Source organism: Coregonus lavaretus (genome assembly GCF_964263955.1).
Source record: "Coregonus lavaretus genome assembly, chromosome: 38".
Lineage (NCBI taxonomy): Eukaryota > Metazoa > Chordata > Actinopteri > Salmoniformes > Salmonidae > Coregonus > Coregonus lavaretus.
The window spans coordinates 32,146,189-32,167,797 of NC_140025.1; the positions used below are offsets into that span (position 1 = coordinate 32,146,189).

At 41.5% G+C, this 21,609-nt stretch overlaps 2 protein-coding genes and 1 pseudogene across 3 annotated transcripts in view; 2 read left to right on the plus strand and 1 right to left on the minus strand.

The window, feature by feature from the left end:
- Window positions 1–5,131, plus strand: part of LOC311112143 (uncharacterized protein) — a 31,750-nt gene extending 26,619 nt beyond the window's left edge. Inside the window, exon 6 of the mRNA XM_084155118.1 lies at window positions 3,419–5,131. Within this exon, the coding sequence (XP_084011244.1) occupies window positions 3,419–5,046 (1,628 nt within the window). The 3' untranslated portion in view covers window positions 5,047–5,131. The remainder of the gene's footprint in view (window positions 1–3,418) is intronic.
- A 6,625-nt stretch (window positions 5,132–11,756) lies between these two features.
- Window positions 11,757–21,609, minus strand: part of LOC311112058 (choline transporter-like protein 1) — a 33,375-nt gene continuing 23,522 nt past the window's right edge. Inside the window, exons 12-16 of the mRNA XM_084155040.1 lie at window positions 14,883–14,966; window positions 14,576–14,713; window positions 14,160–14,396; window positions 13,265–13,345; window positions 11,757–13,135 (exon numbers count right to left, since the gene is read on the minus strand). Coding sequence (XP_084011166.1) covers window positions 13,109–13,135; window positions 13,265–13,345; window positions 14,160–14,396; window positions 14,576–14,713; window positions 14,883–14,966 — 567 coding nt within the window. The 3' untranslated portion in view covers window positions 11,757–13,108. The remainder of the gene's footprint in view (window positions 13,136–13,264; window positions 13,346–14,159; window positions 14,397–14,575; window positions 14,714–14,882; window positions 14,967–21,609) is intronic.
- On the plus strand, window positions 15,910–17,376 carry LOC311112469 (E3 ubiquitin-protein ligase TRIM39-like; annotated as a pseudogene). Its single transcript has 2 exons — window positions 15,910–16,623; window positions 16,714–17,376. The product of its transcript is annotated as an E3 ubiquitin-protein ligase TRIM39-like (transcript).

The window sequence follows — 21,609 nt, forward strand, 5'->3', positions numbered from 1 at the left end:
CGGCTGCTCCTTCCCCCTCACTACCGTGTCTCACCTACTTTTCATGTGTCTCTCCCCCGGGATACGCCCCCTCCGCCCCTGAACATTGATGGGAGTCCGGCATATGCTGTGAGGGACCTGCTGGACTCCAGGTTCCGTGGGGGACGGCTCCGTTACCTGGTGGACTGGGAGGTGTATGGCCCTGAGGAGAGGAGCTGGGTTCTAGCTGGGGACGTTCTGGACCCCAACCTAATTCAGGACTTCCACCGTCGCTGCCCTGACCGGCCCGCTCCTCGTCCTCTGGGTCGTCTTCATGGCTGGCGAAGTCCTGCCGCGAGAACCGCACTGTCTCGTCTCCTCCCGTTGCTCCCTTCCGGCGCCCTGATTTGCCGGTCTACTGAGCCACCAGTCTGAGCGCACCACCTCGGCAACACAGGAATGGAAACCCAACGCACCCTAATCACCTCCAGCGCACTTGCACCTCATCATCTCATCACCTCCACTATTTAGACCTGGACTGTTCACTCATTGTTGTGTGTAATTGTTAGCGGCGTGTCATTTACTCGCTCCTTGTTATTCTCTTTCTCATTGTTAAGTAAACCTTGACCTTGTTGATTCCTGCATCTGCGTCCTGCCTCTTCGTATCCTCAGTACTCGTCACAGAAGTGGGCCAGTCGCAGCATAAAGGATATGATGGAGGTCAGGGTCAGCTGGGATTTATTCCTGGAGTTAGGAAATAGTCAAACTGATACAGGACAGACCTGGATTCAAATAGTATTTGTTTTCTTTCCGATACTTTGAGCGTTTGACTGGAGTGCCAGACATAGACATTTAATAATTATATTTCTATGGTTTCAGATTGGTGGGGTTTGTACTTCTGGGACTATTATATTGGTTATATTGCACCTGGGAAGCTCAATCAAGTGCAGCTAACGTATTTGACAGAAGAAGAAATACAAGTTGAACTCTGGTCTGATACAGGGCAATTTCCAAATCACCACATCACCATCACAAACATTTCATTTTGTTCAATATACTGTTTTATTGTTGGGTATATATACATGATTGTTTATAGATTTGGGTATATTGTTTTATTGTTTGTCTCTCTTAGTGGATATCTTAATGACATACAGAAACAAACCCATGTCCAAGATTGAACTGATCCTCTCACAAAGACAAGTGGACAGTGACTGTTTTCATTTTCTTTTATTAATCAGCATAAAATGTTCATAACAATTCTGTGTTATAACACAAACTCATTAATTAATAAAGATGCAGTCATAGGGAATCCCTTTTTCTGTGGATTGAGTATTATAAACTCAATAAGCAGTAATGACTCAACTTTCCACAATTTAGATATTGTCAGTTATGATCATGCATTGCCTCTGACATAAAACAACTTCAGTACTTGTCTTACAGAAAGTAATATAAAACGTTCTTATCAGAGTAAATGGCTATTTGATGTTTGAGCCACCGTAGTAACATGATCCTGTTAACAGGCGAGGGAGAACACCTTGCACAAATTTAGAATAAAAAATAATCAAAAACTTTCCAAAAATATCCATGCAAGAAGACTTTAAACAAGCTCTAGACTGAGATGGAGTTTTTTCAGACAGAAAAGTGCCTGTTAATCATCTGTTATGCTAGTCAGTTGTATTTGTCAAGGAGCAATGCATGACAAGTAGCAACCACCACCATCAATCCCACAATGCAAAAAGACATTGATATGCAAAACTTGTAGTGTACGGTAATAGTGGTTAACAAATAACAGTGATGGCATGGAACACATTTGAATAATCTCTCACAATACTTTCTCCCACAAGAGGCAAAACAAAACAAAAACTCTACAACCTGTAAAATAGAACCAAACTACACTAACAGTATTTTTGACTGATGTACTTTTGTTATATACAAAATATGTTTCAAAAAGGCATTGCGCTTTAAAGAAAACATAAAGCTTTCATGTAAAGTGTGCCATAAATGACGAGCAGATCCCTTCCCGCCATTTTCTTACTGTTCTCCACAAACTCCTAAAGAGAGAGAGAGAGGAAGAAGAGAGAGAGTGAATGTGTGTGTTGGGTGTTGAGACAATAGGGGCAAGTATCGTAAACGCTAACAAGGCGAGTTTGGTGTAATATGTGCATAAACACAATTTACCATATAGAAATGGATTAAAGTGGTAACCTGTAAAACCATTCAGGTATGTTAAACACTTCTTTAGGCACCACAAGCAGCAGATGCAGGCTTTCAGCATACAGCGAACACAGGCATTTTCCTACAAACAGAAAATATATTCAGCTTTAGTTCTCCACCCATTGTCTGGTTTGACTTGATAAACTGGGAGTTGATATAAGTGAAAGTGTGTACATTTAAAAGAACAATCTTGGATATTTCCTGCTCCTTATGTAGCCCTTTCCTGCAGTCAAATGGCCTAGTGGCCTCATGGGTGGAATGTTCACAATATGTTTAATAATTTCATAAATAATCTTTTTTTTTTTATTACAGCCGGAAATCCGGTGTTGCTATGTCAAACAGTTTTGTTTTATTTCAGTCTTCTGTGATATATATAAAGTGTAATATTGGGATGCAAACTTGATTACATTTCAACTCTATATCAGACATGGTACAGGTGTCTTCTTTTTGTTAAGCCCTTAACCATTTGTGTGAGGTGTATACTTTGTTTAAAAGTTGATTTGTTTAAGACTAACAATAAACTCCTGTGTGACCCTGATTTAGCCCACTGCAGTAAAAGGTTAATTAATGATCAAATCCACATAGACTGACAGTATTTGTTCATCCCCTGCGAATTATATTGTAGTTGATGTCTTTAAAAAAAAATTCATTACATCTTCAGTAATTCCTTGTTTAATTTCTGATTCACACTTTTGTATCAAGAATGTATCAATAATGAAGAGAGATCAGACATGTGAAGGGTTAATTCTGTTCCAGAGCACAGAGCAGCACTGGGTGGGGAGGAGCATGTCAACGTCACTTTACTTAAGTGAAACTGAAGTGTTTAGACGTACTGTATGTTGCGCACACAAGTAAACTGTCTCAAACTCTTCTGAAAAATATGTTACGACAGCTACGCAGTCTCTGTTTCTTTAAAATACTATAGTATATAGTACCAAAAAATCGGAGAAAGCACCCACGCTCTTTCACACGCAGATACAGGTGAGTAGAGATTAACAAGGGCAGGTGAAGATAAATTCTACAGTGTGAATTCTTGCATTCTCCTGTTTTATTTTTCAACTACAGTACCTACTGTATGTTTAACTTTATTTTGTACATTGACTAATTTATACTGTATGTTGTATGGTTAAACAACTTTAATCAAGATTGGTTAGTGTCTCTAAATGCCATGTTGACAATGGCACTGAAACTATCGAAAGCTGACTCATTCCAGGAAATAATTTATAGTTCCACCTTCTCTGTTTAGATATGGCTTCCTCCAGCAGTCTCCAGTCTGAAGAGCAGTTCCTGTGCTCTATCTGTCTGGATCTGTTCACTGAGCCAGTCACCACTTCATGTGGACACAACTTCTGCATGGCCTGTGTCACAAAGTACTGGGATAGCAATGACCTGTGGCAGTGTCCACTGTGTAAGGAGAAATTCTACAGACGACCTGAGCTTCGTGTCAACACAACGTTAAGAGAGGTTGTAGAGAATTTTAAAAAGATGAGAGTCAGAAGTAACGATGAGTCCGCTCCCAAACTCGGAAAAGTGGCCTGTGATGTCTGCACTGGGACGAAGCTCAAGGCCCTGAAGTCCTGCCTGGTGTGTCTGGCCTCTTACTGTGAGACTCACCTGGAGCCACATCAGATAGCCCCAGCCTTCAAGAGACACAAGCTGATCGACCCTGTGGAGAACCTGGAAGACAGGATCTGTAAGAAGCATGACAGAATCCTGGAGCTGTTCTGTAGGACTGACCAGACATGTGTGTGTCAGTTCTGCACTGAGGCAGACCACAAGACTCATGACACTGTCCCTATAGAGGAAGAGTGTGGAGAGAGGAAGGTTCAGCTGGGGAAAACTGAGGCAGAAGTGCAGCAGATTATCCAGGAGAGTCTGCAGAAGGTTAAAGAGATCAAACTCTCAGTAGAACTCAGCAAGAGAGATGCAGATAGAGAGATAGAATACAGCGTGCAGGTTTTCACTGCTCTGGTGCTCTCCATTGAGAAAAGCCAGGCTGAGCTAATTGAGTTGATTGAGGAGAAGCAGAAAGCAGTAGAAAGGCAGGCTGAAGGGCTCATTAAAGAGCTGGAGCAGGAAATCACTGAGCTAAAGAGGAGAAGCACTGAGCTGAAGCAGCTCTCACATACTGAGGACCACCTCCAACTTCTCCAGAGCTTCCCATCCCTAATGTGCACCCCTCCACCCACCAAGGACTGGTCTGAGATCAGTGTTCACAGTGATCTGTGTGTGGGCACTGTGAGGAGAGCTGTGTCTCAGCTGGAGGAGACACTGAATAAAGAGATGGAGAAGCTGCCTGAAGTCAAACTGAAGAGGATTCAGCAGTATGCAGTGGATGTGACTCTGGATCCTGATACAGCACATCCCAAACTCATCCTGTCTGAAGATCGGAAACAAGTAAGACATAGAGACATACCATACAATCGTCCTGACAATCCAAAAAGGTTTGATCGGCATAACGTTGTCCTTGGAAAGGATGGCTTCTCCTCAGGGAGATTTTACTATGAGGTGAAGGTTAAGGGGAAGACTAGGTGGACTTTAGGAGTGGCCAGAGAGTCCATAGACAGGAAGGGGATAATTACACTTAGCCCAGAAAATGGACTCTGTGTTGTGTACCTAAGGGATGTGAATGTGTATAAAGCCAGTAACTCCCCCCCTGTCGTCCTCTCCCTGAGAGAGAAGCCCCAGAAGGTGGGGGTGTTTGTGGACTATGAGGAGGGTCAGGTCTCCTTTTATGATGTGGAGGCCAGGTCTCATATATACTCTTTCACTGGATGCACCTTTACAGAGAAGCTCTTTCCATGCTTAAGCCCCTCTGATAATGATGATGGTCAAAACTCAGCCCCTCTCATCATCTCTCCTGTCAATCACTGACTGCAACTTTACAGAGAAACTCTATCCATACTTCAACCCCAGTGGTAATGCTGGTGGAAAAAACTCAGCTCCTCTCATTATCTCTCCTGTCAATCACACACACTGATTAAACGATGGGAGAGGGAACTTTTTTTCAAAACAGCTCATATACAACTTACATTTACAAATAAGTATATTTAGTCAGGTTGACATCACATGATTAGAATGTCCACAGATGTCCTTTGAAATCTTATTTTCAAATAGAAATGGAAACTTATGTACATCTTAACATGGATAATAAATGTTTATCTTTACTGAAAATTAAGACTATCAGCTGGAATGAACTTAAAATAAATTAAAGAAAGTAATACCAGTTAAGAATGCCATAACTCTTTTACAGAGGGAAAACTATGCTTTAAAGTGATACTAATATTCTCTGTTTCTCTCAACCTCTTATTCTCTAACTAAATCTGATGATAAAGGATGTACATTTCCTTTCAGCTGGTTGTGGGTGGAGGTGGTGATGAAGGAGCCTTTGGCCACGGTGCCCAGGTGGTAGTGGGCCAGACGGAGCATAGAGTATAGGATGGGGGTCAGGGCCAGCTGGGATTTATTCCTGATGTCCACCACAGAGTAGAGGAAAATGGAGTTAGGAAATAGTCAAACTGATTCAGGACAGACCTCGGTTCAAATAGTATTTGTTTTATTTCAGATACTTTGAGCGTTTGACTGAGCCTGTATATTGGGTGCCAGACATAGACATTTAATGATTCTATTTCTATGGTGCCAGATTGGTGGGGTTTGTACTTTTGGGACTATTCTATTGGTTACATTGCACCAGTGAAGCTCAATCAAGTGCAGCTAACGTATTTGACAGCGAGAAAAATATACTGATACGGGCAGTGGCGATTTTAGCATGTAAATCTTGGTGGGGCAAACAATATTACTTTTTTTGATGCATGCCAGCAAAGCCACTACACAACACTAAACAATACATTCATTGCACTATAACGGTGACAAACGGTGCCCACAAACTGTTAGGGCCTACATAAAGCTGTCCCAAAAGCAGAGCTTTCTTTTCAGCACCATGGAGTGAATCCTTACCACCGCTATACCTGGCTATCAGCGGAACCTTGTCTGGCCGCAAAACAGTTAATTCCGAATAATTTACTGCCTTTTAAAAAACATAGCTGATTTGGTTGACTTGCTTTAACAAATGTGGTTTCTACTGACAATTGAGATGTACAAACTATGGCATAAGGGAATGATGAGCGGATAAGAGGCAATCCGTAATTTCGATTAAGACATTAATGAGCGAGCTAGGACGGACGTAGTCAATATAACTATTTGTTCAGCACTTTTGAAATGTACAGCAACATAATTCAGTACATGGGCCGTTCTTACAGTATTCTCCCTGTACACCAAGTCAGAACCGTAGGATAAATAAAGGGGGTATATAAGCAGACAATGAAAGCTCTTACAATATTCGATGATTACATTTCTCTAAAACAGGCTATAGGCTCATCAAGTCAGAACAGTAGGCTAAATTATGAGGGAGGTTAGGGGCCAAAGTATTAGGGTGAGACACATGGGCTACTAACAGCTTACTACACAACATACACTTAGTATTACTTTCTTAGCTACAGTATACAGTGAGGGAAAAAAGTATTTGATCCCCTGCTGATTTTGTACATTTGCCCACTGACAAAGACATGATCAGTCTATAATTTTAATGGTAGGTTTATTTGAACAGTGAGAGACAGAATAACAACAATCCAGAAAAACGCATGTCAAAAATGTTATAAATTGATTTGCATTTTTAAAAAAAGGAAATAAGTATTTGACCCCTCTGCAAAACATGACTTAGTACTTGATGGCAAAACCCTTGTTGGCAATCACAGAGGTCAGACGTTTCTTGTAGTTGGCCACCAGGTTTGAACACATCTCAGGAGGTATTTTGTCCCACTCCTCTTTGCAGATCTTCTCCAAGTCATTAAGGTTTTGAGGCTGACGTTTGACAACTTGAACCTTCAGCTCCCTCCACAGATTTTCTATGGGATTAAGGTCTGGAGACTTGCTAGGCCACTCCAGGACCTTAATGTGCTTCTTCTTGAGCCCCTCCTTTGTTGCCTTGGCCGTGTGTTTTGGGTCATTGTCATCCTGGAATACCCATCCACGACCCATTTTCAATGCCCTGGCTGAGGGAAGGAGGTTCTCACCCAAGATTTGACGGTACATGGACCCGTCCATCGTCCCTTTGATGCGGTGAAGTTGTCATGTCCCCTTAGCAGAAAAACACCCCAAAAGCATAATGTTTCCACCTCCATGTTTGACAGTGGGGATGGTGTTCTTGGGGTCATAGGCAGCATTCCTCCTCCTCCAAACACGGCGAGTTGAGTTGATGCCAAAGAGCTCGATTTTGGTCTCATCTGACCACAACACTTTCACCCAGTTCTCCTCTGAATCATTCAGATGTTCATTGGCAAACTTCAGACGGGCCTGTATATATGCTTTCTTGAGCAGGGGGACCTTGCGGGCGCTGCAGGATTTCAGTCCTTCACGGCGTAGTGTGTTACCAATTGTTTTCTTGGTGACTATGGTCCCAGCTGCCTAGAGATCATTGACAAGATCCTCCCGTGTAGTTCTGGGCTGATTCCTCACAGTTCTCATGATCATTGCAACTCCACGAGGTGAGATCTTGCATGGAGCCCCAGGCCGAGGGAGATTGACAGTTCTTTTGTACTTCTTCCATTTGTGAATAATCGCACCAACTGTTGTCACCTTCTCACCAAGCTGCTTGGCGATGGTCTTGTAGCCCATTCCAGCCTTGTGTAGGTCTACAATATTGTCCCTGACATCCTTGGAGAGCTCGTTGGTCTTGGCCATGGTGGAGAGTTTGGAATCTGATTGATTGATTGCTTTTGTGGACAGGTGTCTTTTATACAGGTAACAAACTGAGATTAGGAGCACTCCCTTTAAGAGTGTGCTCTAATCTCAGCTCGTTACCTGTATAAAAGATACCTGGGAGCCAGAAATCTTTCTGATTGAGAGGGGGTCAAATACTTATTTCCCTCATTAAAATGCAAATCAATTTATAACATTTTTGACATGCGTTTTTCTGGATTTTTTTGTTGTTATTCTGTCTCTCACTGTTCAAATAAACCTACCATTAAAATTATAGACTGATCATGTCTTTGTCAGTGGGCAAACGTACAAAATCAGCAGGGGATCAAATACTTTTTTCCCTCACTGTACATATCTCCATGACATATTACATCATTTATGCAGCAGCATACAATACAATTTTGGACTCACATTGTTGTGCTGTAATCACTTGAACAGGAAGGTGACCCGGCGGTCCTTCTTGTATGCTCTATAAAGTGGCACGAAATCCCGAATTATTTTGCGTATTTTCCCAGTCGGAGCTAGTTTTATCGGAGTTCCCAGTTGTCTTGAACTCACTGAATTCTGAGATGTCCCAGTTCCGAGTTTCCAGTTGTTTTGAAAGCGGCAGAAGTCATGCTGGATTGACAGCATGGCCAATGTATTCACATTTTTCTGGCCCATGGCGTTACCCCCTTTTTCGTGATATCCAATTGGTAGTTACGATCTTGTCTCGTCGCTGCAACTCCCACTACGGACTCGGCGAAGGTCGAGAACCAAGCCGCACTGCTTCTTGACACACTGCTCGCTTAACCCGGAAGCCAACTGCACCAATGTGTCGGAGGAAACACTGTCGAACTGACGAGCGGTCAGCTTGCAGGCGCCCGGCCCGCCACAATGAGTCACTAGATCACGATGAGACAAGGACGTCCTGGCCGGCCAAACCCTCCCCTAACCCGGACGACGCTGGGCCAATTATGCGCCGCATCATGGGTCTCCCAGTCACAGCCGGCTGTGACACAGCCTAGGATCGAACCCGGGGCAGTGGCGCCTTAGTACTCATCGTTGAATTTGCTATTTCCAACTTGTTGCGTAATGTTTATGTCCAATGGCCGATGAGCACCGATACGTTTTATCTATAATTTCTCTTCATATGACAAGGATTGAAAAGGATTTGCCAGTAGATTGCCTGCCGACTTGATGCATGATGATGACTGCTTGTCTAGCTTGCTAGCTAGGATTTTGAAAGTATGATGTTGACATGATCAGTCCAATCAAAGCTACGGTAGATATAACGTGATTTGACGTAATTTTATCTGTGGCAAATGACCTTGAGCCTTCTTGGATGGGCACTTCTAATGTAAGTCTATGGCAACACCCAAGGGGCTGCCCTGAATGACGCGTCGCAACTGGATATGGGGCTATTTCCAATTTACCACATCACAATCAAAAGCATTTAATTTAATTCAATATATTGTTTTATTGTTGGGTATACAGTGCCTTGCAAAAGTATTCATCCCTCTTGGCGTTTTTCCTATTTTGTTGCATTACAACCAATAATTTAAATGGATTTTTATTTGGATTTCATGTAATGGACATACACAAAATAGTCCAAATTGGTGAAGTGGAATGAAAAAAATAACTTGTTTCAGAAAATTCTAAAAAATAAATAACGGAAAAATGGTGCGTGCATATGTATTCACCCCCTTTGCTATGAAGCCTCTAAATATGATCTGGCGCAACCAGTTACCTTCAGAAGTCACATAATTAGTTAAATAAAGTCCACCTGTGTGCAATCTAAGTGACATGATCTCAGTATATATACACCTGTTCTGAAAGGCCCCAGAGTCTGCAACACCTTGTGGTGTATTAACATTATGACTGTTTTGGAGGAACAATGAATGTTGTTTATGTTAGTATCAAAAGGGAATGTTTTAGGGTGACGCCCCCGGGGAGACTGGTGATTGGCCAGAAGAGGGAGCATCATTGTTATAAATAGGGGGGAAAACGAAGGAGAGGGCAGAACGAGCAGCCATTCTGAGGCGTCACTCTCCGGGTGTCATGTCACCTGTCACTCATGCTGAAGCTTGTGGTCTGAATAAACCTTATGATCAACGTTCAGTATGAGCAGACTCCTTTTGTTCATCAGCAATAATTGCCACCACTCATCCGATACGACAACCTCTAAGCAAGGGGCACCACCAAGCAAGCGGCACCATGAAGACCATGGAGCTCTCCAAACAGGTCAGGGACAAAGTTGTGGAGAAGTACAGATCAGGGTTGGGTTATAAAAAAATATCTGAAACTTTGAACATGCCACGGAGCACCATTAAATCCATTATTGAAAAATGGAAAGAATATGGCACCACAACAAACCTGCCAAGAGAGGGCCGCCCACCAAAACTCACGGACCAGGCAAGGAGGGCATTAATCAGAGGCAACAGAGACCAAAGATAACCCTGAAGGAGCTGCAAAGCTCCACAGCGGAGATTGGAGTATCTGTCCATAGGACCACTTTAAGCCGTACACTCCACAGAGCTGGGCTTTACGGAAGAGTGGCCAGAAAAAAGCCATTGCTTAAAGAAAAAAATAAGCAAACACGGTTTGGTGTTCACCAAAAGGCATGTGGGAGACTCCCCAAACATATGGAAGAAGGTACTCTGGTCAGATGAGACAAAAATTGAGCTTTTTGGCCATCAAGGAAAACGCTATGTCTGCCGCAAACCCAACACCTCTCATCACCCCGAGAACACCATCCCCACAGCGAAGCATGGTGGTGGCAGCATTATGCTGTGGGGAAGGTTCACCTTCCAGCAGGACAATGACCCTAAGCATACTACTAAAGCAACACTTGTGTTGTTTAGGGGAAACATTTACATTTCTTGGAATGGCCTAGTCAAAGTCCAGACCTCAATCCAATTGAGAATATGTGGAATGACTTAAAGATTGCTGTACACCAGCGGAACCCATCCAACTTGAAGGAGCTGGAGCAGTTTTGCCTTGAAGAATGTGCAAAAACCCCAGTGGCTAGATGTGCCAAGCTTATAGAGACATACCCCAAGAGACTTGCAGCTGTAATTGCTGCAAAAGGTGGCACTACAAAGTATTGACTTTGGGGGGGTGAATAGTTATGCACGCTCAAGTTTACTGTTTTTTTGTCTTATTTCTTGTTTGTTTCACAAAAAATGTATTTTGCATCTTCAAAGTAGTAGGCATGTTGTGTAAATCAAATGATACAAACCCCCCCAAAATACATTTTAATTCCAGGTTGTAAGGCAACAAAATAGGAAAAATGCCAAGGGGGGTGAATACTTTCGCAAGCCACTGTAAGCTGGTTGTTGGTTTAGGATAGTGACTGAATATGATCAAATACATACTTTTCTTTTGAGCTGCTTGTACAGTGCCTTCAAAAAGTACTCATACCCATTGACTTATTCCACATTTTGTGTTACAACCGAATTCAAAATATATATTTTTCTCACCCATCTACACACAAATGTATTGCAAATAACCATGCTTGAAAATATGAAGAGTGCTATTGGAAAACCTCTCTGGTCTTTGTGGTTGAATCTGTTTGAAATTCACTGCTCGACTGAGGGACCATACAGATAATTGTATGTGTGGGGTACAGAGATGAGGTAGTCATTTAAAAATCATGTTAAACACTATTATTGCACGCAGAGTGAGTCCATGCAACGTATTATGTGACTTGTTAAGCACATTTTTACTCCTGAACTTACTTAGGCTTACCATAACAAAGGAGTTGAATACTTATTGACTCAAGACATTTGAGCTTTTCATTTTTTATTAACTTTTAAAATTTCAACTTTTACATTATGGGGTTTTGTGTGTAGGCCAGTGCCAAAAACATCTCAATTTAATCTATTTTAAATTCAGGCTGGAACACAACAAAATGTGAGCGATTGAGCCTGTTGTTTGGAGTGCCAGATTGGTGGGGTTGGCACTTTGGGACTATTCCATTTCTTCCTTTACATCAGGTGAGATCAATCAAGTGTAGCTAATGTATTTGACAGAAAAACAAATACTTGAACCCTGGTCTGATATGGGGCTATTTCCTAGTTAACACATCACAATAAGAATGTCATGAAATATATTTTTTTCTTGTTGGATATATAGATATATATATATATATATATTTATTATTCAGTATTTTGTTTTAATGTTTCTCCCTCTTGAGTGGATATCTTAATGACATCCAGAGACAAACCCATGTCCCCGATAGAACTGATCCTCTCTTGCCCACAGCTCTCACAAACACAGGTGGACATTGCTTCTTTTTGTTGTTTTATTATTCTGCATAAAAATGTTATAAAAAATATTCTGGGTTAAAACGCATGAAGGGAATAGAGATACAGTCATATAGAATTCCTTTTTCTATGGATACAGTATTACAAACTCAATAAGCGGTAATGACTCAATGTTGCCACAATATAGGGATTTTTAGTTCTGGTAACGCATTGCTTTTGACATAACACAACCTCAGTTCTTGTAGGACCTGCATTTGAATTATATTAAAAACTAATATTAACATCCTTATCATAGTACATAGCACTGGCTATTTCATATTTGATCTACAACAGTAAAATGCTCCATTGGGAGCGGGCTTTTCATTGATCCTGTTAATGAGGTGAGGGAAACCACCTTGCACAAATTATGACTTAGTTTTTCCAAAAAAAAATCATAAAGGAAATCTTTCAACAGGGTCAAAAGACATTGGGTTTTGGGTGGAGTTTTTAGACAGAAAATTGCCTGTTGATTATCTGTTATGGTAGTTAGCTGTCACAATTGTATTAGATGTACCAATGCAGCGTAAGTAGCAACCATGATCATCATTACCACAATCTAAAAATACATTGATATACAAACACTTGTAGTGTACAGTAGTAGTAGTTACAAAATAACAGTGATGACATTGAATGCATTTGAATAATCTCTCACAATACTTCCACACACAAGAAGCTAAACAAAAAATGATCAACTCTACAGCCTGTACAATAGCACAAAACGACAATAACAATATTATTGACGGATGTGTTAAAATAAAAAAACTAAGCTTTTATGTAAAGCGTGCCATAAATTATTAAACAGGTTATCAAAAATATTGTCGTCCCTGGGACTAGAGTGATATCATGGAAACGTTTGGAGTGCCTTTTGGTTTCCATCTTCTGGTTTGGTTCGGTCAAGCAAAAGTCCCTCCTCCATGAGTCTACAACAATAAACAAATGGAGTGTTAAACTTTACATTGTCTTCATCAGCATCATCATTTTGGGTGTATGACTCTAGATTATGGAGGTAAGTGAATGTATTCTCTGTTGGAAAAGTTTTGTTAACTCACCATGGGCTTCATCTCACGACCGTCTCCATCTGCCTCGGGCCGATCCCTTCCCACCATTTTCTTACTGTTCTCTACAAACTCCTAGAGAGAGAGAGAGAAAGAGGGTGAATGTGTGTGTTGGGTGTTGAGATAACAAGGCTATTCACCATATAGATTATTCACCATATAGAAATGGAGTAAAAGTGGTACTCTCTAACCAAAGGCTACATTCCATCCACACCAGCATACCAGTTAGAATGTATGGCCTGATACACTGGAATGTTAGTGTGGATAATGGAACAGACATATACTGTAAAAGGCTACGTCCCAATTCACCACCCTTCTCCCAAAGTGGGCACAACATGAATTTAACATGGAAACTCCCTCTAGCCAACGATTACACCAGAGGAAAAGGCAAAGTGAGAGGGATAACTGGGCCCGAAATGGGTCTTCTCTAGCAGATGGTGTTTTTGAGGGGTTTTCGCTAATCAATCAAAGAGTTTTTGTATGAGCGTCGAATGTGGTTAACAAAAAATGGTGTGGCTTATTTACTACGTGAGGCTTATTTGATCTAATAGAAGTGTCGTAATGCTTAGGTTGTTACTATTGTACTGATATAAGTAGGACATGTTGCATCCCGGCAACTTTGAGAAAAAACACTTTATATCGGGAGTTGTGCCTGTTGTTCACACACATATCTGCCCTCTCATTGGCTACAATGGCCCCACCTGTTCTTGCCACTTCCCGACTGCCTTCCATTTTTGAAGACATTTCATTTTATTGTTAGAGCGGCCACTTGAGTATCTGGTCAATATAATGGATTATCTGTGATTACGCCAATCCATTGCTTTTAACCATGACTGGTGGAGAATCGGGACGCAGCCATAGTCTCCCACCCAGCCTCCCGTCCCCTCACCATTAGGGCCTTGTCCATGTAGAACTCTCGGCCGGGGCTGCCGTCGTTGTGCTTGGTGTCCACGGCGAAGCAGAGGAATAGAACGTCCACCACGATCTCAAAGACAGACAGGAAGCAGTGGGCCACCAGCCAGGAGAACAGGCAGACGATGAGCAGGGGCAACACCCACACCGTGTAGTCCCGCTGGTAGTTGAGAGACAATACACCCACGAACGCAGTGCAGGAGACGATCAGTACCTGGACACACACAGACACACACAGAGGGAGAAAGAGAGGGAGAAAGATAGATAGTGAGCGATTGAAAAAAAGAGCACGACCGTGAGGGTTTGAATAGTATTAGAAATGCTTGTAAAATAAACACAAATAATGAACTGAAAATAAAGAATCCTAAAATGCTGTCGCTATGCGGCCGCTACCTTTCCCAGGAAGAGGACAAAGTCCCCCACGGTGTTGATGGTGGCCACTCTGAGGGCATTCTCTACCAGGATGACGAAGGCGTCGCGCGCCGACGTACAGAAACTGGTGCTGTTGATCGCTGTGGCCGTGTACGCGTTCTGTGGTGAACAAGAGACAGGAGTATCATCAATAACAATGTGTGATTGCTGTCATCTTGGAATGAGTCTCCATTGTAAAATAGATTGTTGTCAATGATATAACATATGTAATAGTAAGAATAATCAACATCTCACATGACAATAAATCTGATTCTGATCGAACACTTACTTGATTCAGGTATGTTAGACACTTCTTCAGGCACCACAAGCAGCAGATGCAGGCTTTCAGCATACAGCGAGCACAGGCATTTTCCTACAAACAGAAAATACATTCAGCTTCAGTTCTCCACCCATTGTCTAGCTTGACTTGACAAACTGGTGGTTGGTATAAGTCAACGTGAGTATGTTTAAAAAGCACAATCTGGGATATTTCTTGCATCTTAATTAAATGGTCAAATCTGCTAAGACTGCCACGATTCATCCCAATGTGGAATTTGAACGGTTGCTGTTGATGTCTGAAAACCTTCCATACACCTGCAATAGGTCCTTGTTTAACATTTATGATTCACACTTTTTCTACCTAAACCAGTAAAAAAAAATGAGAACACTCCTGTTTAATCTGTTCAACCTTGTTTTTTTAAAATGGTAAAACAATGTATCAAGAATGAAGTGAGAGATCAGCCATACGAAGGGTTAATTCTGTTCCAGAGCAACATTGGGTGGGATACACCTACTACTGTATGTTGTGCACATGAGCAAACACCTTCAAACTCTTCAGAAAAGTCTCTTAAAAACAGCTACGCTGAGTCTCCGGTGTTTTTTTAATACTATAGAACAGAAGAAAAAAAAAAATCAGAGAAAGCGCCCACACTGTTTTAAACAGACACAGGTGAGTAGAGAATTACAAGGATGGGTGAAGAAATGTTACCTGTGTACATTTTATGGTAATCTCCTGTTTTTAATTTTTTTTAATCTACAGTACCTATGTTTAACTATATTTAGTAAATTTACTAATTTCTACTGTATGTTGTATGGTTAAACAACTTTAATCAAGATTGGTTAGTATACCTTAATGCCCTGTTGACAATGGCACTGAAACTATCGAGAGTCATTACAGGAAATGGAATAGGCTCCGTTAAAATATATAATGTTTTATTGACTGATTGATTATAATCTGGAGCCTTTTATTATTTTGATCTGAAGTTTTTCCAGAGAGTTTGCCGCAATTTTCTAAATAAAAACGTTGAACTTCAACTATGCTTTACAGTTTCGACTTTGCACTCTCTCTAGATGTGACTTCCTCCAGCAGTCTCCTGTCTGAAGATCAGTTCCTGTGCTCGGTCTGGATCTGTTCACTGAGCCAGTCACCACTTCATGTGGACACAACTTCTGCATGGCCTGTGTCACAAAGTATTGGGATAGCCAGGACCTGTGTCAATGTCCACTGTGTCAGGAGAAATTCTCCAAACGACCTAAGCTTTGTGTCAACACAACCTTCAAAGAGGTTGTAAATAATTTTAAAAGGATGAGAGAAAGAGATGGGTCCCCTCCTAAACCTAAAATAGTGCCCTGTGATGTCTGCACTGGGACGAAGCGCAAGGCCCTAAAGTCCTGCCTGGTGTGTCAGACCTCTTACTGTGAGACTCACCTGGAGCCTCATCAGATAGCCTCACCCTTAAAGAGACACAAACTGATCAACCCTGTGGTGAACCTAGAAGACAGGATGTGTAAGAAGCATGACAGACTCCTGGAGATGTTCTGTAGGACTGACCAGACATGTGTGTGTCAGTTCTGCACTGAGGCAGACCACAAGACTCATGACACTGTCCCTATAGAGGAAGAGTGTGGAGAGAGGAAGGTTCAGCTGGGGAAAACTGAGGCAGAAGTGCAGCAAATTATCCAGGAGCGACTGCAGAATGTTAAAGAGATCAAACTCTTAGTAGATCTCAGCAAGAGAGATAGCAGAGAGCGTGCAGTTCTTCAGTACTCTGGTGAAAAGCCAGACTGAGCTTGTTGAAGCAGAAAGCAGTAGAGGCACCAGGCTGAAGGGTTCATTAAAGAGCTGGAGCAGGAAATCGCTGAGATCAGTGTTCACAGTGATCTGTTTGTGGGGACTGTGAGGAGAGCTGTGTCTCAGCTGGAGGAGACACTGAATAAAGAGATGGAGAAGCTGCCTGAAGTCAAACTGAAGAGGATTCAACAGTATGCAGGGGATGTGACTCTTGACCCTGATACAGCACATCCCAGTCTCATCCTGTCTGAAGATGGGAAACATGTAAGACTTGGAAACACGCCACATAATCTTCCTGACAATCCAAAAAGGTTTGATCGTTATGCCATGACCGGAAAGGATGGCTTCTCCTCAGGGAGATTTTACTATGAGGTGACGGTTAAGGGGAAGACTGACTGGGATGTAGGAGTGGCCAGAGAGTCCATAGACAGGAATGGGAAAATCATACTGAGCCCTGAGAATGGACTCTGGACTGTGTTCCACAGTCATCCTCTCCCTGAGAGAGAAGCCCCAGAAGGTTGGGGTGTTTGTGGACTGTGAGGAGAGTCAGGTCTCCTTTTATGATGTGGAGGCCAAGTCTCATATCTACTCTTCCACTGTCTGCACCTTTAAAGAGAAACTCTTTCCATGCTTTGAATCCTGTAATAATACTGATGGTAAAAACTTAGCCCCTCTCATCATCTCTCAATCACACACACTGATTAAACGATGAGGGAACTGCTTTTTTGCAACAGACCATTTACAAATCAAATTAGTGTAATTTAGTCAGATTGACATGTCACATGATTAGAATATTAACAGGTGTCCTGTGAAATTAGATCATCAAATGAAAATGGAAACTGTTCTGTACATCTTTAATTATTCTATTTACTTAAAATGAAGACTCAACTGGAATGAACTTGAATAAGAAGTAATAAAAGTTGTTCCTTTGATTATTCATATCTACATACAGTGTCTTCAGAAAATATTATTACCCCTTTACTTATTCCACATTTTGTTGTGTTACAGCCTGAATTCAAAATGGATTAAATATATTATTTTTTTCACCCATCTACACACAATACCCCATAATGACAAAGTAAAAACATGTTTTTAGATTTTTTCCCACATTTGTTCAAAATGAAATACAGGAATATCTCATTTACATAAGTATTCACACCCCTTTGCAATGACACTCCAAATTGAGCTCAGGACAATGACCCAACACACCTCCAGGCTGTGTAAGGGCTATTTTACCAAGAAGGAGAGTGATGGAGTGCTGCATCAGATGACCTCCTGACCTCCACAATCCCCCGCTCTCATCCAAATTGAGATGGTTTGGGATGAGTCGGACGGCAGAGTGAAGGAAAAGCAGCCAACAAGTGCTCAGCATATGTGGGAACTCCTTCAAGACTGTTGGGAAAGCATTCCAGGTGAAGCTGGTTGAGAGAATGCCAACGGTGTACAAAGCTGTCATCAAGGCAAAGGGTGGCTATTTGAAGAATCTCAAATATAAAATATATTTTGATTTGTTTAACCCTTTTTTGGTTACTACATGATTCCATATGTGTTATTTCATAGTTTTGATGTCTTCACTATTATTCTACAATGTAGAAAATAGTAAAAAATAAAAAGATAAAAAAACTTTAATAAGTAGGTGAGTCCAAACCTTTGACTGGTACTGTATTTTCATTAGATAAGCGTTCAACCCCCTGAGTCAATATGTGTTAGAATCATCTTTTGCAGCGATTACAGCTGTTAGTCTTTATGGGTAAGTTTCTAAGAGCTTTGCAAACCTGGATTGTACAATATTTGCCATTATTCTTTGGAAAAAAATTCAAGCGCTTTAAAGTTCGTTGTTGATCATTGCTAGACAACCATTTTCAAGTCTTGCCATAGATTTTCAAGCCGATTTAAGTCAAAACTGTAACTAGGCCACTCAGGAACATTCAATGTCGTCTTGGTAAGTAACTCTAGTTCATATTTGTCTCCCAGTTTCTCTTGGAAAGCAGACTGAACCAGGTTTTCCTCTAGGACTTTGCCTGTGCTTAGCTCAATTCATTTTATTTTTATTCTAAAAAAAATCCCTAGTCCTTGCCGATGACATGCATACCCATAACATGATGCAGCCACCACCATGCTTGAAAATATGAAGAGTGGTACTCAGTGATGTGTTGTGTTGGATTTGCCCCAAACATAATGCTTTGTATTCAGGACAAAAAGTTAAATTACTTTACTACCTTACTACAAACAATATTGGTATTCTGTACAGGCTTCCTTCTTTTCACTCTGTCATTTAGGTTAGTATTGTGGAGTAACTACAATGTCGTTGATCCATCCTCAGTTTTCTCCTATCACAGCCATTTAACTCTGTAACTGGTTTAAAGTCACCATTGGCCTCATGGTGAAATCCCTGAGCGGTTTCTTTCCTCTCCGTCAACTTTATAGTGACTGGATGTATTGATACAGCATCCAAAGTGTAATTAATAACTTCACCATGCTCAAAGTGATATTCAATGTCTGCTTTGGGTGCCATTCTTTGTGAGGCATTGGAAAACCTCCCTAGTCTTTGTCGTTGAATCTGTGCTTGAAATTCACTGCTCGACTGAGGGACCTTACAGATAATTGTATGTGTGGGGTACAGACATGGGGTAGTCATTCAAAAATCATGTTAAACACCATTTTGCCATGGGGTGTAGAGAAGATTTAGCAATTTTATAACTAATTACATGCAATTCTACTGATTTTGCCATGATACCAATTTTAGATAGCTAGCTGCTAAACTAACTTAGCAATCAAAACATTTGTGGGGACATGGGCTAATTAAAGTGGAACTGACAGCGTTTTAACTACTTTGCAGATATGAAACAAACAGATAAGAGGTTTTAAAAATAGATTCTATTTACTCAAAATTCCATGACGCAGAGTAAGGCATGGTTGGCAAAATAGATGGATGCAGTTCAATGGATGATTAATATAATTCCCCAATACATTTATTGGTAGTAAAAAAAAATATTGCTATCAGGTTGTAAATCACAGCTGGCCTGGTACCTTGTTTGCTGTCTCCACCCATTCGGGATGCACTGTTTGTTTCAATGACTCAATATTTTGGACAAAAACTGACAAATGTAACTAAGTCTGGGAATGTCAATACAATCAAACTGGCAAGGGCAATGATCACAAGTCAGTCGTGCCTAATAGGCTAGCGTATCTATTTATGTAGCTATTTATTTAGTAAGCTAAAAACAAGGAGCCTAACATTAGCTAGCTAGCTAGCTAGCTGCTGGGAGGATGTCATGTCATTGGACGAGTGGGTGAGTGGCCCGACTTTTTCCCCTCATATCATTTTTCGGTGGCTACATATAGAGATGCAGGTGTCAATTGGTTAGCTAGAAAAAATTGTGAATCACTTTGCTAGCTAGCTAGCTACGCTCAACTTGAACGACTTATCCACAGATAGCATGAATATCTCTTAGTTGTCAATTAAATGCATTTGGCATCGATCATATGGGCGGGCAAGCAGTTCCCATTCAGTTGTCAAAACGTGGGTTGGTACAAGCATGCATTGGCAGGCAAGCTGCAGAAGGCCTAGCAGGCTACTATTCCCCATCGTTTATCAGTGCAATTTTGACAGGCTGAGAAAGTTTGATAGGGTTTATCTACTCTTGCTTCGTTGGATTTTAGCTCTTCTCGCTCTGGCTAACATTAGTTGTTGATCTCAGGTAGGGAGAGATAGCCTACCTGTTCATGGTTGTTTGATCAATAGGACTGCAGACCGCAATTCTGGGCGTTCCTGCACGTTGGCATTCCTACATCTGCAGGAACGCCCCCCCAATCGAGCATCCCATTGGTTCCTGCATGAACATTGGTTTCTGCATGAGCGCCCTCCCTCGAGCACAACATCTTCATGCTTGTGTGACACTTTTGAATGTGGGTCAAAAGGGAAATAAAAGTAGTATGAGTTTTTTCGCCCCCGCCTGCTGTGTACCGGAGTCGGTAGACAGTGTCCTTCGCCCCCGCCTGCTGTGTACCGGAGTCGGTAGACAGTGTCCTTCGCTCCCTTCTGCTAAACACCTGCCCTCACCGTCGTTAACTGAACTGCGCGAAAACAGTGCCCAACAGGCAGGGGCGAAGTCACTGCTCAATAGATATAAATTGTCCAGGCTACTTTTATGCCTATTTTAGATTATGGGGATATTATCTATATGCATGGAGCAGCTTCTACACTTAAACCACTAGATGCTGTTTTCCATTGTGCCCTTAGATACTTTACTGGTCATGGTTTTAGAACTCACCATTGTGTTTTGTATCAAAAAGTGGGTTGGGTCTCTTTGCATGTAAGGAGAGTGCAGCATTTTCTTGTGTTTATCTAGAAAGCACTCATGCAGAAACTTCCTATGCATCTATCATCATGAATTCAATTTAAGATTTACAAATTACCAAACACGGTCTCAGGCTTGGACAACCCTGGAGGCCCCATTGGTCTCCACAGAGATGGGTAATGCTGCTTTTAGTTTTTTTGCGCCCTTTATGTGGAACAACTTACAGAGCTCTCTGAAATGAGATGTTCTGGTCCCCCTTGGTCAGTTCAGAGTATTGATTGGAAAGACCTCTATGTTGATACATTTCTCTGTTTTTCTTAATATGTTTTGTAATTTTGTATATTGTATGCGTTTGATGTATTTATGCAGGGCTCATCAGTAAAAGAGACCCTGGTCTCAGTATGACTTCCCTGTGTATATAAAGGTTAAAAAAAATTGAAAGAACATGTATATTAAGATTATAAAGTACTAGAGAACAATTTAATTCATCATTATTATTATCTTTATTTAATTTTAACCCCTTTTTCTTCCCAATTTCGTGATTTTGTCTCATCACTGCAACTCCCCAAGGGGGCTCGGGAGAGGCGAAGGTCGAGTCATGCGTCCTCCGAAACATGACCCGCCAAACCGCGCTTCTTAACACC